This window comes from Egretta garzetta, unplaced genomic scaffold (genome assembly GCF_000687185.1).
Source record: "Egretta garzetta isolate BGI_Z169 unplaced genomic scaffold, ASM68718v1 scaffold85, whole genome shotgun sequence".
In the NCBI taxonomy this organism is placed as follows: domain Eukaryota; kingdom Metazoa; phylum Chordata; class Aves; order Pelecaniformes; family Ardeidae; genus Egretta; species Egretta garzetta.
In genome coordinates this window covers 3,538,898-3,555,902 of record NW_009259718.1, presented here as the reverse complement: position 1 = coordinate 3,555,902, position 17,005 = coordinate 3,538,898, and the positions used below count along the sequence as shown (strand labels likewise).

The 17,005-nt window shown below is 44.5% G+C and overlaps 1 protein-coding gene across 1 annotated transcript in view; it reads left to right on the top strand.

The window, feature by feature from the left end:
* Positions 1–9,716, top strand: part of ZNF384 (zinc finger protein 384) — a 21,826-nt gene extending 12,110 nt beyond the window's left edge. The window contains exons 6-11 of the mRNA XM_035894599.1: positions 4,942–5,077; positions 5,149–5,237; positions 5,892–6,074; positions 6,859–6,937; positions 7,835–7,993; positions 8,159–9,716. Of these exons, the coding sequence (XP_035750492.1) occupies positions 4,942–5,077; positions 5,149–5,237; positions 5,892–6,074; positions 6,859–6,937; positions 7,835–7,993; positions 8,159–8,434 (922 nt within the window). The 3' untranslated portion in view covers positions 8,435–9,716. The remainder of the gene's footprint in view (positions 1–4,941; positions 5,078–5,148; positions 5,238–5,891; positions 6,075–6,858; positions 6,938–7,834; positions 7,994–8,158) is intronic.
* Positions 9,717–17,005: the final 7,289 nt, after the last annotated feature.

Sequence of the window (17,005 nt, the reverse complement as noted above, 5' to 3'; positions counted from 1 at the left end):
TTAAATTTAAGAACTGGAAAAGCGCTATATGGTGAGAGCATTTAAAAACACGTGCTGCCTTGCCAGGAGAGTATGATTTTTATTTTGTTTTTTAAACCACTAAGTGACTGAAGGACTGTGGAAATGACTAAGATGTCTAAGTGTAGCTGATAGATTTGATAGTGTGCATGCCAGTAATGTAAATTGGTAAAGGAACCATAATGTTAACTTTTGAATAGAAGTCGATGCTTGGTGTAGAAACGTGGAAGCAGAGATGCAATTCATGTGCTTTCATTTGGCATCTTCATACATGCTGGCTTTATTTAGGTCTTATCCAAGTTTTCTAGCTGCATATCTTGGATGTTAGTTCTGTCTCCTTTCCCCTGCCTATTACAAAATATTAGCAAGAAAATGTTTAACTTCAGCTTTAAAAAAAAAATCAGGGAATGAGAGGGTTAAATTAGCATTTATCATGAACTGTGCATCCATTATTATGCTATGCTTGCATTAGTTACTTCATTAACTCTGCATTGCAAAGGCAGTACATTTCTTTCCTTGCTAAATGAACTGCTGACTCTGACAGCCTAAACTTACTCTTGTCATCTAGTTTAACTTCAGACCTTTCTGATTTGATTTTTTTTTAAACTTGTGGTCTAACTTGTGGTTGTAGCCTAACAGAAGGAGCAAAGGCTCAATTAACTTCCAAGACTAATCTCAGTAGATACTAGGAATTTGAATTCTCAAAGCCATGTAAAAGCTAACGTAGTTTTTACACTATGACGCTGATTAATTAAGCACTTGCTTGAAAAATGCTGTTAGCCATGCTAGGCAAATTTTACTATGAGCTGGTATTTCAGATGGTATTTTATCTCATAACAGCATCTGATGAATGAGGCGGAACATTCCATGAAAAGTGGAAAAAAATATGGCACTGTGTGCCATGGAGTTGTAGTCTAATTTCTATAAGCATCATTTTGTTTATGACTCATCATGATGACTTTCATATGGGACCAGAATTAGAACTGTACGTCCACCTTTTACTGGCATTTCATGATTTTTAAGGGTGTTTCTGTCTAACATGAACATTCTCTGAATGTCTCACTTTATTTCCCTTCAGATTCCCTATAAAAAGAAAGGATTATAAACATTGAAAGGGGTTACTTTTGATCTCTGGCATTTGGCTGAGTACTAAGTTAACTATTTATATGAAGAGATACACCTCTGTTACTAAGAATGTGTTCTCCTAGGCTGTCTAAATGTGCAGAGCCGTAACAAGCAGCTGTAGGGATGTTGTGTCACACTGACAGTGGGAATGCTGCAGTCATTTCTGTTACTTGCTCTCAGAAAGAATACAGTGGAAGTAGTGGTAGTTTAGGAGCACAGTGGGGAGAAAAGATTAAAAATGAATATTAAACAGAGAAGGGAAAAAAATCAACTATTTCATATAGCGTTTTGTTCATGCTTAGCAAGAGCACTCCCAACTTTTCCTCTCCCTAGCCAGGAGAATTTCACTGAAGTAGAATACTGAAATGCTGCGAGTGTCAGATGTAATGTTCTCATTACCCATATAGATTTAACATTTTTTTGAATCCATATTTGCCCACTAGAGGGCTGATTGCATCTTTCCCTTTAATATTTGATGTTGTCTGAGGCAGATGCCCTTAATTAAATGGATCATTTGTTCCCTTGAAAATGCTTGATACCACACAATACAAAACTCTGAAATGCAGCTTTCTGCTATATTCCAGGGCTTTTTTTAACTCATAAGGCTCATGAATTCGTTAATGCTACATAACATTCTTGCCCTCTGAGGGCTGATGCTAATTAGATGATTGGAAAATGAGTCCCTGCAAGACTTTCTTTTCAAATGTTGCTTGAAAAACAATACTGTAATGTCTATATCTGCTAAATTCAGACAAGAAGGGTTTGGTTTGGGGCAGGGTGTGTGTGTGTTTTTTCTAACAGTCAGATTTATCTTCCATTTTTATGCAAGTGCCAGAGAGGTTTTGAAATACCTTCTTTATAATTTTATTTTGAAAATGGAAAAGGACATTCAGTCTATTTCTCTTCATTAGTTTATTCTAGGGAATTTCTGACCTGAAGGCAGATTCCTGACAACACAAATAAGTAAAGGAGGAAAGGATGCACAGAAGTTATGGAAAATAAAGTAGATGGCTTTTATGGCACTACAGTTTTAGTGCCTGGGACTACTTAGATTTGATGACATAGTACAGTTCATTAATTTTTCAGAACAGAGTAGACTGCTTAAAATACATAGTCATGTGTACAGCACAAAGAGATTAGCACCCAGCATTGTATTTAAACTAGAGCAAAACTTCTAGAAAGGTATTTCTCTCAGAAAAGTAGCTGGATTCTCAAAATATTGATTGTAGGGGCCAAGTGATTGAGACCAAATCATAGCCTCTGAGTTGTTGTTCCAAAGATGCATTATTCTCATGGTTGGAAAGATCCCGTTTCCTCTTGGATTTTTTAACTTCTACTGTCAGCTACTGTTTCTCGTTATACGTTTCTTTGCTCATAAAACAAGCCCCTAGTAATTGATATTTTTCTCCCTACATAGATTTATATGGGTATTGACCAAGCTATCTTTTAAGCTTTTCTTCAAACCTAGATAGACTGCACTCTGTGAATCTTTACTGTGAGGACGATTTTCCACATGCCATCATTCTTTAAGTTCACTGAACTCGTCTGAGTTTTTCAATAATTGTTGGCTATGTGGACTTCAGAATTAGACGTGCTGCTGCAAGAACAGTTGCACCATTCCTGTTTACAAAAACGATAACCTGCTATTCCCCTTTGTTCTGGTTAGCCATGTTAGCACAGCATTGCACTGGGAGCTTGTTCTCAATTGAATGGTTTCTTATCAGAGGGCTGATATTGTGGAACAGAGTTTAACTGAGAGTAATGGAAGTAAGCATCTGCTGAGAAGGAGCTTGATAAAAGTCATGCATGGGATTATACCATAATTGCTTGCATTAGCAGGGAACTGGACTTGGCGACTCAGAGGTATTTTTCAGTTTAGCATTCACCTCAAAGTTCTTGCTAGCATTGCTGCTTTCAAGGATGTTGCTTTCATCCTGTAAGTATGACTTGATAACTGCAAAATGCATGTGCTGTATTCAAGTCTAGCTTTAAGCATTTCAGAAGGTCTGAAACAAACTGCACAAGTGTTTGGAGACAGTTGGGTTTATAAACCAAGAGCTACTTTTTTAAAAAGATGATTCTGATGTTCCTTTTTACTCCTTGTATCTCTAATAGACCTAGGGATAAACAGCCAAATTGCTTCTGTTTGATTCCAGAAGGGACTGGGGGGGGGTGGGGTGGCGGGGGGTGTTATGTAAGGATGTATTTAGCTTGCATGTTCTGTTAGTGTTTGCAATTACAGTGGATTAAGAGAAAGATGAAGGTAGGAAACATGGGAACAACTGTTAGAGATGGTAATGAATGTAAAAGAGTAAGAACGGAGAGGAAAGAATGTGATGGCAGGTGTGTGGTAGAGTGCTTGCTAGGGAGGCATGGCTTCCAGTTAAATGGCTTAAAATCAAGCTGTGGCTTGGAAGGGCCTGTGGAAGTTAAGGTAGGTGCTGGATAAATATTGCCTACATTACATACGCTACTCAGATGACACACATAAAGCTTCTGGCTCCAACGTAAATAGTCACAATAGTAGATGTAATGAAGTATCCTCTTGGGAGGAGATGGATATGGGGAAGAACAGGAGATTAGCTCTCGGTGACTTGTAATACTCATCTCTTTTTGTCACTGGGCAGTTTTGTAAACACTTGTAAAACTTGAGGAAATTCCCAGACAAAAACATATGTCAACCTGCTGTGAAGGTTGAATTCATGTTAGCCAGACTTCTGGGTGGCATTTTTTCTCTCAAATGTGACCCTGGAAGTTCCAAGTGCAGGTTCAATTTTGTCTTGTTTAATTGAAAAGTCTGCAAATGGAAAAACAAGTTCAAAGAAACCTTAACTCTGCCCCTTGGTTGGCATGCATTTGGAAAAAAAAAAAAAAAAGTCACTTGGATGCAACTTCTATCTCTCTGTCAAATTATCAACCACAAAAGCTTTTACCATCTTGAATTGTATAACAGTGCAAGCTTCTCTTAACAGCCTGGTGTCATGATGGAGGAACAGTTTTTAACAGCAGCATCCGTAGCAGATAGATGCCAACTGCTTCTTCCTGTTCAAAGAGTCTGTATGTTACCAAATACGTTTCTGATCGTTATGGGAACAGATGGGTCCAAACTCCTAGACAAAATATTTTGCATCACATCAGTAAGGTAGAAATGATGAAAACCCATTAGACCAGTGACATACCACATTTGATATCCAGAGCATCTTTGTGAGACCCACTAGGAAAGCAGCACTGTTGTTATTCTCAGCATTTTGTATTCTAAATACTCGAGTGTCTTCTCCAAAAATGGGAACACAGTTAAGTGAGTTTGGTCATAACTGCTTTTGCAGACTTTGCAGTGCACGGAATTAACTTCTATTATGAAGATGAACCTTAACCTGGGATTTCCAGGTTTTCCGATCTTTTTTTGACTGAAATAAATCATAGATGAACAAAGTGGGGTTTTTGTCTGGGAATTATTATTCCTGTCCCCTTCAGATTGCTGTTGGAAAATTTCCAAAGTGCTGCCCTGTCTCCCTTGTAAGCCTAATAAATTAACCTCTTTGATTCTTCCAAGACCTTTACTTGTCTGGCTGCAAGGTCTTGTTTGGTCTCTTCTGCCAGTTCCCAGCTTAAGTTTGTACCCCTGGGACTGGAGAACTCGCAGCTGAGCACAGTGCCCCGTGTGAAACCTCCCCAGAACCACACAGCGAGAAAACATCCCTTCTTCGCTCAGTGTGGAAGACCCTGTCCAGTTAGAGTTGATACATATTGGGGCTTGCCCCCGTGTGACACTGTCTCTTCCCCTCGCCCCGGTCCCAGGTGCCGGATGTGTTCGCTGACCTTCTACTCCAAGTCGGAGATGCAGATCCACTCCAAGTCCCACACGGAGACAAAGCCACACAAGTGTCCTCACTGCTCCAAGAGCTTCGCCAACAGCTCCTACCTGGCCCAGCACATTCGCATCCACTCAGGGGCCAAGCCCTACACGTGCAGAGCTTCGCCAACAGCTCCTACCTGGCCCAGCACCTCCGCATCCACTCGGGGGCCAAGCCCTACACCTGCCGCTACTGCCAGAAGGCCTTCCGCCAGCTCTCCCACCTGCAGCAGCACACACGGTAAGGGCCAGAGGAGGCTGGGGGCCCTCCGCATTGCATGTTGCTGTCATCCCAGCATGCTGTGAGCACCCTCAGCGGGCGACTGCCTGGGGAGGCCTTGCTGCCTTCCACAGGCTGGTTGGGTCTCATACATGACAAACAGGCAGTAGTGGTACTGGACACGTGAGACTTGTTGCTTGCTGTGAGGGGCCGGGTGTGCACCGAGGTTAGCGCTGCTCACTCTAAGGGGCGCCTGCAGTGGAGTGACGCTTTCTCACAGAAGGTAGGGCTGGTTGTGTCAGAGAGAGAGCAGAGCGGGTGTAGGAGGACTGTTCCCAGTCACCCCAGTGTAGTTCTGCCAAACGTCTCAGTCCAGGCTTGCAGCCCCCCTGCTATTTCAGCCGTAGGCTTCCCACACACAGCTCTGCCAATGCCCCTCAGTCCAAACTCTATAGTTCCTCTCTCTGGATCCTCCCCCGGTGCGGACAGACCATGGCCTCTTGAATCCAAGGGGAGCACGGTTTGAGACCGAGCGAGCTCATGCCGTGGTGTTTGGAGTTCCTCCATGTAGCAGATAGCGTGGTGCTGTCCCACCCCCTTTGTGCCCTCATTCCATCAGCACTAGCCAGATGGCGGTCGTGTCCAACTGCTGCTGCTCCTCCTCCTCTTCGGCAGGATCCACTCCAAGCTCCACACGGCGATTGTCAAGCCGCACAAGTGTCCTCACTGCTCCAAGAGCTTCGCCAACACATCCTACCTGGCCCAGCACCTCCGCATCCACTCAGGGGCCAAGCCCTACACGTGCAGCTACTGCCAGAAGGCCTTCCGCCAGCTCTCCCACCTGCAGCAGCACACACGGTAAGGGCCAGAGGAGGCTGGGGGCCCTCCGCATTGCATGTTGCTGTCATCCCAGCATGCTGTGAGCACCCTCAGCGGGCGACTGCCTGGGGGCCCCCCAGAGTGGACGGAGTGGAGGCTGCGCAGGAGACACTGACCACGTCAGGGCTGAGGTGGGCACGTGCTGTCCCTGGGGATCCTTGGTCTTGCACCGTGGGGGGCACAGAGAGAGAGAGCGATAGAGAGAGAGGCATTGGCCATAGGGGATTCCAGCCTGGCACCACGGGGGTTGGACTGAGTGTGCGGAAGCTTCTCCTGGCATTGCAGGGGGTCAGGGACAGATGAACACTCTAGGCGATCTCAGCCTGATGATGTAAAGTGTTGGAGTGTCTATTCTGAGAAGGAACAGAGCTGCTTTCCTGGTACTGCGGAAGCAAGAGAACAGACTCCTCTCAGTCATGTGGGACTCGTGAGCTTGGAGTAGGGAGCCTGGACCTCCAGACCCCTTCCCAACGCATTTTCAGGTGTCCCACCTGCTGAGCTGGCCAGGCATTCATAAGCTCTTGCTCCTCAGTCCTAGTCACTCTCTGAAGTCTGCTTGACTGCCTATCTTCTTTGACTTCTAGCTGGACACAGGAGCTGGGCAGAGCTCTCTTTGTCCAGATAGAACAGCATCTGGAGGCATCATCATCCCCCTCCCCTGCTCTCCTGAGTGGCTGTGAGATTTGACCACAGCATCAGGCCCTGGCAGTCTGCCCTGCCTGCCTGCTCACTGCCTCCCATTTGTGCTCTTCCTCCTCAACAGTATCCACACTGGGGACCGACCCTACAAATGCGCTCACCCTGGGTGTGAAAAGGCTTTCACCCAGCTTTCCAACCTGCAGGTAAGAGGCTGGGCTTGTCCTGCTCACCAGTGGGGGTGGCAAGGGCGGTGGCAAAGTGGGAAGAGAGGCTACTTGCCTGTGGTGGAGGAGATGGAGAAATTTGGGCAGCTGGGAGGAGAGTGCAAGAATACAGAAAAGCTGTTTTAAAAGCCCTGGGCGAGGAAGAGATTCCTGGCTTTTGTGGCACTAGTGAACCAGAGAAATCACATAAACAGTCACATCCTGTAAAATTGTAAACTTGACTTGAATGCAGTGAGACCTTGGTAAAGTTCCTCCCATCTGTTGCGTTGAGTTTTCTAACTTAGCTGGGGCAAGACTTTTGCTAAATGTCACACAGAATAAAATCTGGGTATCTGACTGGCTTTTTTGTTTGTTTTACAATGAAATGGAGGGCGTAAGACCAGGGATTTAGGGAAGCAGAGGTGGTGTGTCCTGTTGCAGTATCCTGGAGGACAGAACTCTAGGCTGTGCCAAATGGCAAAGAGCTGTAAATGCCTGCGAGCAGTTAAAGCAGATCCTGCCCTGAAGGGCAGTGACAGATGCAGGGAGCAAATGTGTAGTGAGGCAGAAGAGGAGAGAAAAGGAAAAGGCTGCAAAAGAGTTGTGTGGAGACTGAGAAGATGGGAGGTTGCGGGGAGTTAGGAGACTCTGCTTGTCAAATGCCTAGTATGCCTGAGAGAAAAGGGCATCTGTGGGGAAGATGTGGTGGGCTGGAGGGAGAAGCTCTATCCCCTATGCTAGGAACCAGGCGTACCTCCCTCAGCAGGTGGGGGGCCTAGGGAGCTTGGGGCCTGGCTGGAAGTGGGTGTCAGAGGTAAAGCCTTCTCCAGTACTAATACTCTCTCTTCCTTCCCTGCACTTGATTTCTCTTCCCTCCACCCTGCTGCCACCCCCCAGTCCCACAGACGGCAGCACAACAAAGACAAACCTTTCAAGTGCCACAACTGCCACCGTGCGTACACGGATGCTGCCTCGTTGGAGGTACACCTGGCTACGCACACGGTGAAACATGCCAAGGTCTACACCTGCTCCATCTGCAGCCGGGCCTACACCTCGGTGAGTGTTTGCAGCCCTGGGGGGTAGCAGAAGTGGACACGTTTCCCAGGGAGTAGCTCCTCCAAATCCAACGGGAGCAGCACCCTGAGCTATCATGTCCTTGCCTGTTGGCTTTGGCTTTTGAGAACATCGTCCCCTCCTCTCATGCCGTTCTTCCTGTTGCAGGAGACGTACCTGATGAAGCACATGCGGAAACACAACATCCCTGACCCACAGCAGCAGGTGGTTCAGGCACAAGCCCAGGCCTCTCAGCAGCAGCAGCACTTCCAGCCGCAGGGCGGGGGGGCAGCAGGGGGCCCTTCTGGAGACACTAACCAACCCAACCCTCCCCCCCAGTGCTCCTTTGACCTGACCCCTTACAAGACTTCAGAGCATCACAAGGACATCTGCCTCACTGTCAGCACCAGCGCCATCCAAGTGGAGCACCTCTCCAGCTCCTAGAGAGACCTCAACCCAGGGAGCAGAAAGCCTCTTGTGCATAGCCTGCGCCCAGGGGCACCGCTTGTGCAGCGGCCCTCGTGCAACAGTCTCCGGCCTCTCCTCCTGCAACAGCCTCTTCTGGCCGTGTAAGCCCCTTCACCCCCAGCCTGTCTCAAGGGGGTGCTCCTTCTGTGCAACAGCCTGCCTGGTAGGAGGATGCTTCCTTGTGCAAGAGCCCCTTTCCTGTGCTGGGATCACTTCCTCATGCAAGAGCCCCTCCTTTCAAACCCAAAGAAAGGCCCCCGTTTTGCCTTCTCTCTCACTGTAGGATGCGTATGAAGGGGGGTGCGCATTGAGACATGCATGATGGATGGGATGGAGAGACGGTCCTTGTACGTACAGGGGCTTGGACACATGTTTTCAGCAGGCCACAGAAGAATGTGGCAGGGTTCACAGCTGGATGGGGTTCTTTGAGGATTTCCTTGAGTGTCTAAGAGAGAAATACCCATTCCTGTCCCTCCTGCTTGTGAAAGGGAGGAGGGGTCGCTCGTCTTGCCCCAAGGACTGGATGGGAGAAACCACCTCCCCAGTGGAAGGTGAGACCAGTGCCGGGGGGAGAGGTGAGGCATGTTCTCTGGGCCAGACAGGCGCCTACACTGCCCGAGGGCTGTGGAGTATTGCACTCTTTCTCCTCCCCTGGTGGAGAGCAATAGAGAGGAGTCTGTCTGAACTGGCTGCTGCCTCTCTCTCCCAGCTGTCTGAGTGGCACGATGGCCAAGGCCCCGTAAGAATGTGGGTTCCTGCTCATTGCTCTTCCTGCCCGTTGTGGATGATGTCCTAGCAGCTTGTACTACTCCTCTCCCTCCTGCTTCCCCCCCATCTCCTCAGAAAAGCCTGCAGGCATCAACAACAAACCAAAAAGCAACTGGAGGGAGGGTAAGAGACTGCCAAAATAATCATCACCCTTCTCTCTACTCCCTTTCCTGAAAGGCGGAACAACAGCAGTTCTGACTCTTGCGCGCCTGTCCTGCCCCCAGTTTCCCAAAGGGAAGGAGGAGGAGGAATAGACCAGTCTTTTCAAGGAGCCGGCAGGAGGCAGGGAAAGGCTAGCTTCTCCTGCTCGCCTCCCGTCAGAGTGCTCTCCCAGGCTCCCTCTTGCCAAGACGGGCTGGACTCACATGGCAGTGGTGGCCTCTTCTGGACCCTGGTCATGGGAGAGAATCCCCAAAAGGCGGACAGTGGAGAGAAGGGGATGAAGATCCCCACAGAGAGACCAATCTAATGAGAAGGGGGAGCCAACAAGAATAAATTCCCCACCCCTGGCCCGCTCTGTCCTTGCTGTAACTGTTTCTATCTCTGTGTTTATAAAACGCATTATCCTGGCGAATTTTTATTTTCAATCTTCGTTTGTTTTTCCCTTTCTCTTCGTCTTCAATTCTCCTTCCCCTTTTTTTTTTAATTGGTCCACATGACTACCAGTCTTGTGTGTCACTTGTTAGTTTCTTTGGATCATGGAGGCTGACTCGGAAGAGAATGAGAAGGCAAGGGAAAAAGCATGTGTTGTTGGGATTTAAAATCAATCACCCACCCAAAGCCTATAGAATCCCAGACTTCTGTATGAACAACCAATAGGGGCTTTTTTTTTTTTTAACCACCTTGTATAGAAATAAATTGGTGTAAAAGGCTCCTCGAAGGTGCTGTTGCGAGCACCCTGCCCCTGTGACGTGTGTTCCTTCCCCCTGCACCAGACCACTGCACAAGCATCTTGCTGCTGTGAGCCCCGAGCGGCTGTGCGGGCGGACGCGAGGGTAGCACATCCCTGCCTTTGGGCAGGCTTGTGGTTTGCACAAGGAGAGCAAGGAGCTCTGCCCTCTATGCTCTGTGCCTGTGGAGCCTGCGGCGGAAACCTTTTTCTGTGTTTAGTCACCAGGGTTGGCTGCGAATGGTTAGAGTGTTTTGTAGAACCATAGGTTAGGGTAGAAGAAGCTGTCTGATTTCACAGGTGACATTTCAACTCATTTATCCTGTATTGAGCCCCAAGAACTAATGCGTATTTGAAGTACGTGTTGACAAAATGCATTGGCTTGATTTTGAGGTGCTGGGACACAGAGAATCCCTTCACTGGTGGCCTGCTGCAAGGGCTTTGTGTTCTCGCTGTTTAGATATTTAAGCCTGATTTCTCTTTTGGATCTGTTTGGCTTTGGCTTCCAGTTACTAGTTCTGGATACGTCCATCCTGCTGATTCAGAGAGCCTTAGAGCACAGTGGGGCTTTTTCCCTGGACTGGTATTTAAACACTGTAATATCCCTTCTCAATCCACTTTCTGACAAGCTAAATAGATGGAACTCCTTAAATCTTTCTCTGTAAGGGATTTCCTGCAGCCCATGAATTATTCTTGTCTTTTCTTTCTACATCTTGTCAAATTTTTCAGTATCTTTATAAGATACTGAAATGTTCCTTTCAGAATTGAGTGTTCAAGTCCTGGTGCCATGGACAAGGTCCCCCTGCTCTTTGCCTTAAGTCTGCAGAGGATTGCGTTCGCCCTTTTCTCGCAGCATTATATGGGAGCCCACATTAGCTGCTTGTCTGGTGTGACCCCTACATCATCCGAAGCCTCGGCTTTCCGTGATAGTGTTTCCCCTTTCTGCAGGTATGGTCTGAGCTCTTATTTCCTAGATATCTGACGTGAGGCTGTGTCAAAGTCCGGTTTGTGTGAATGGACCTGGCTTACTGATGGTCCGGGTTACTTGACGCTTTCCCCGTTTTGTTACCCACAAACTGTATCCGTTGTTATTTTTTACTTTTGGATCCAGGTTGAAAATGCTATATTGCATCTGACCTACACTAACTTGAAAAGCATCGTTCAGTGCAACTTTCTATTAGCTTCTTTTTGAGACTTGCAGGCTAGGCATTTCTTAATCCTCTTAGTATGTGGTTATGTACAGTAAATCTTTTTGACTTATGGTGCTAGGTCAATGCCTTACAAAAATTTAAGTATGTTGCACCTATGCAGTCCCCTTTGTTAAACCAAATGTATAATGATGTCATCTAAGAATGAAAGTTAGGTTTGGGTTTTGGGTTGATTTTTTTTTTTTTTTTTTTTCTACAAAATCTATATTTCTTAAAACCTTTGGATTATAGGTTTTATTTTTCATTCATTAATTCTTCATCTCAACAACTTTTCCATAATTTTGACATTGAGTCATTCATTTGCCTTTTGGGAATACTGTCATGAATGTCTTGAAGTATTTCTCTAATATCCCAAGTTTAATTAAAATTGGAATCAATGGGCTAGAGAGCTTGTTAGCGAACTCTTTTAGGACTCCTGTTTCTTTGCTGACTTAAAAAGACACATCCATGCTAGATGTCGTCTAGTCTCCTACTTTGATACTAAGGTACTGGGTAGAAGTTGCTATTTTCGTACGACTGCCACATCCTCTTTCTTTCTGAATAGGGAAATATTTGTTGACTGATTTACCCTGTTCTGTGTCACTAGAATTTTCACCATTTTTATTTAGCACACATCAGTACTATTAGTAAGATTTCTTGTTTATTTTTTATTTAAAGAAAGGAATGAAAGATCCCAAATCCCTTTCCTGTTACCAGCAGTTTTGCTAGCCACAAAGCTTTCCTTACCAGTTTTCCCTATTTTATAATGCCTAATTTATGTTGGTTGTTGTCTGGCCTTCCCCTTTTCCATGTGTTAAAGTTACAGGGTTGTTTGTTTGTTTTTGTTTTTTTTTTTTAAATGGTTTCTTCTTGCTCACAGACATCCTCACTGAACCCAGGATGAGCTTTTACCAAAAGTTTTCCTCTTTCTGGATTGTGGAATTAGGGCTTTTTTGGCCACATAATAAATTTTTCTTACAGAAGAGTTTCATTCACATTTTTCTGCCTTATTTTTTTTTCCTGTGGACAATTCAGTTTATAGTTTTGCTCACCTTTGAAATTAGCGCAGATTTGGCACAGGTTTATTACTGCTTGTGGCTCTCCTCCACGTTCCGTATGAACAGGACAAAATTGCCAGTTTCAGAGAATCATAGAATGGTTTGGGTTGGAAGGGACCTTTAAAGGTCATCTGGTCCAACCCCCCTGCCATGGGCAGGGACATCTTCAACTGGATCAGGTTGCTCAGAGACCTGCTCAAGTTATTATCTTGTCTTGTATGCATCACCTTGAAGTCTGAAAAACTGACTTGTTTTGGGTGCAGTGTCTTGTATTAAGAAAGCTAGAGTTTTAAAAGTTGGAAAGATGCCTTGCCAACTGGTTGAATTCCCTGGGGAATATCTCACGAGTTAAAACTCCTTGCAGTGGTTTTGCATTTTATATGTTCAAGGTGCTTGAAATCGACTTTCCCAGTCCCTGGTTTCATGTGTTGTTTCCTAATGACTGTTATCCTTCCCCTTTGTGGAATATGTTACCTAGCATGGGGATCCATATGTATTTAAGGCTGTATAATTCCTGTGTTACCAGTTATTTCAAAGGTATTATTGCTTGTGTTTGTGCAGTTTGCCACTGCTCCTACAGCTTTTACTGTCACCCAGGAAGAAACTGATGATTTTTTACTAAGGGACTTTCTCATTGAGTTTCAGAAATGCCACTTTATTCCAGGTCTCTTTTTTTTTTTCTCATCAGTGAGAATTTCTTGTCTCTCTGTTTACCCAGAGTCCTGTTGCTGGTGTGGAAATAATTTAAGATACCTTACCCTCATTATCTTTGTCACTTATTTGAGTTTGGATTAGGTCTTCCTCTTTGGATTCTTGAGGCAGTTTAACATATTCAAGGTGCTTCAGGTGGTTTAAAAAGTATCGTTGCTACCTTTGGGATGCAAAATGCAACCTCTATACAAAATCCTTCCCTCTTGAGATGAAGCCTCAGGTTCCACAGTCTGCAGCTTTTCAGCTTTGTGCACTCAAGCCAACAACGGTTCAATTCTTTAACTCCCACTCACGCGAGTGGAAGATTCTCTGACAAGATCCCATGGTCCTTCCTCTTCAGCTCCCAGAATTCTTTGACCCTGCATTTTCTTTGTGATGCCAATCCATTTGTTTCTGTACGTCTGTACCCAAAAAGACTTGACAATGACTCTGGAGCTCTGTATTAGGTTGCACCTTGTATCTTCGCTGGAAGGCGAGAGCACTTTTTCTTCTTGTCCTTTACTGAATTGGTTGTCTGTTCTTAGCTGGATTTTTGCAAATTATTGTTGCTTTAAAAGGAAACACCGTGTAGGCTGGAAATCATTTAGAAAAGTCACCCACAAACAGTAACTGAATCTCAGCCGTGACTAATGATAGTATTGCTGGTTTATAATTCAGTGAAATCTTTCTTGAAGATTTAAGACTTCCCTAATTTAAAGCCTTATGGTTAATCAACCATGTCCCTTATTAGAGTTTTTTGTTGGCTATCACTGCCATTAAAACTGCCATTCTGGTTTACTACTTTTTTTTTTTTTTTTAATCCATAGGTTCTTGTTATACCTTTGTTCAGTACATTAGTCTTCTGCTAGAAGAAGTCTTTTTTCTTTTGTAATGAATTACAGACCATGATCAAGTCACTGTATTCATCTTTCCAAACAGCTAAATTAAATTGAGCTGGTTTAGGTGTCTCACACTAAGGCTTTTGGCTCCACCATGTAGTACTTATCTATTGCCTTTCTTTTTCCTTTATGAGTGACCAGGCTGTGTAGGGCTCGGCTATAAGTCTTGCTACATTAGGCCTAAACAGTTATCTTGAGCCACCAAACTTACATTGCTGTAAAAGGATATGTAGTTCTTTTAATTAGATCTTTAAATTAAAACAAATAGCATTATGTTTCTTTTCTTAGCTGAGTGCAACCCGTATCCATTACACTGTGATTTTGCCAAATCAGTGTGAGGTTAACTGGCTTACAGCAACCTGGATGATCCCATTTACTTTTCAAATACTTTTTAAGTAAAAGTATTTGCTGGTCTTCTGGAACACATTCAGAGCTCCAAAGCTGTTTGGAAAAGAAAGCCCATTGCTTCCACCTGCTTGCCATATAATTCTTTCAAAATTTATTGATTGTGAGTTTCTAGCTATGCAACTTCTAGGATGTTTTATTTAATGGGTAGAACTTAAACATCTTCCTAAATCTCATGGGCAATAGGTAATATTTCATTACTTCACAGATGTCTACATCATCCAACTTTCTTCCTAATATAGAATATAATTATCAGAATCTGCCTGTCTTCTATATTTTTATTGATTATTTTATCATCTTTATATCAACTAAAAGATATATATCATGTTTAGGATTTTCTTCTAATATTTTGCAGGTAATGTACCCGAAAGCTGCCCAAGTTTACTAGCGCAGTTTCAGAACATAGAATGAAATTGCTCTGTACATTTCCTTAACTACAAGATAGGTACCTGTTCAGTCGTCATTTCAGGTACAACAGATTAAATTTGTGTGCATGGTGTCTTGTTTCTGTATAGTAGAACACCAAAGTACTAGAGAGATGTAGTAACTTGGTCCAACAAACATTTCGATTTCATGTAGTGTCTATGTAATGAATGAAAAAAAAACTGCAAGAAAAGAAATCATGACACCAAAGAACTAGAGTCTATGCCTAGTTTTGCTACGGAATTAGGGTATGGTTTTGGAACGCGGACACAGCTATAACCTGGGGCCTTTGGCACCCTCTTTTGTTTGTAAATCTGATTAACCACCCTGGGGGCAAGCGCTGCAGATCAATTGTTTGATGTTTGTGAGAATGAAGTGTGGGTACATCCAGTCTTTCCTGAAGAGAAGGAAATGGAGAGCAGGGACCTCTGAACCGAGAACGTTAAAGAGTGAGAAGAGCAAGCTGAATGTGTACCTCTACAGCAAAAAGTCATAGGCCTCCTGCTGGGGGTATGCATAAGGATCCCTCTCAAGCACTGGCCTTCACCTTATGGTCTTTGGACAACATTTAAGAGGTCTGTAAGGTAAATGAAAAGCTGGAGGCTAAAATTCGGTACGCAGATGTTTACATTTCCAAGGGGAAATACACAGGCATCTGTAGCTCAACAAAGGTTGAGAACCACTACGCTAGACAACTTCAGCAGGCTGTTTAGCTTCCCTTTGCGAGCTGCATAGGCCTTGTGGGCAGCACACCCACTCATCAGTCAGGTCCTTTATATAACTAGGAGGTATTTACCAGTTTAACAATGGGATGTAATTGAAGGAGCAGACTCTGGGGTATGTGGGGGGGTAGTGTGTAGTGTGTGATAACCATTGGGGTTAGCATAAGTGGCTTTGTTACTACAGTAGTTACCCGAGTATCAATATATGAGGCTGGGTAGGGGGTAGACGTAAATAGTCACGTACCTCTAGAGCATATTCCAGTTGGGGAGGCATCTTCCTGTGAAATCCTCTGTGCCCGTGCTAGAACTTTCACTTGCAGAAGCATTTAAAAAAATATCACACCTCTCACCAAGTAACTACTGTGGTAACACTCCATCTGCGGGTGAGGATGCTTCTGGAACCCTGAGAGATGCACTTCTCCATGAACCTCAGTGCCTCAGCTTTCTAAAGAATGCAAAAATAGAGCAACAGCAAACTTCTTGATTCAGAGCTCAGGAACTAGTTTTTGCTGGAAGAGTTTCTACTGCCGTGACACCACACAGGTGCACAAAACTGCCTCTCCCCTTTGTTTTCCAACTTTACGGTGGCAGTTAATGAAGTTAAACGTACCTTTGTACATTTTACTAAGGTTTACCGTTTAGATTTTAGGCAAATATCTCCTCTTTTCCCTGTATCAGCAGTGGCAACAAGCCTGGAAGGGAGCTTGACTTTCCATTTCAGTAGTCTACATTTTGGCATCTCCTTAGCCTTGGCTTGGAGGATAAGATGGGATTCCTGGTGGTCTCTTAACCAAACTGGCGATGTCTAAGAATGCCTGTTTCTTAATATCAGCTCCATTCAGCCTGGTAGCTCCAAGGATGCATTTGGGGGATTCTGGTTTAGTACTGTGACAGGATATAGAGAGCAGAGTGGTTTTTTTATGTAACAGAGACATCCTTCCCCTTAATTAAAAGTGTAAGCCAATTTATACAAGAATTTTGGAGTACTTTAACAACAAAGTGAGGCTTAACAATAATATTCAGCTAACTGAAGCCAGCTGCTTCACACAGGAACTGAAAAGACTAAGAAATGTGTTTTGAATAATTAAAAATGTCGTAAATAACTTAAATGACTATAGGAACAAGACTGGAAAACATCTTCAGAACACGGTGGATCTCTGAATTAACCACATAGTGTAACAGCAAGATGGCTGATAGTTCAAACAGCTGCTATTAATTTTTACAACAGCCTCTCAGTCTTGCATTGTAGGCTGCTGGAAGACTTAATCCTGGTATATCCATAAAAATAAAGGCACAGTGCCTTGGAAGATCTTTGGGAGGAAAGGGAAGTAACAAGTTGGGTCACTTCTCTTCGTGGCCAGAACATAGCAGCCAGCAGTCCTGAGCAATGACTGTCATTACACAGTCTATCGGGAAAAAAACCCAACAATGTAGGTAAGCAGGCAGGAGAAAGGCAGATGAAACCTACCATTTGTGAAACCTGCCATTTGTCAAACCAACCCAGTG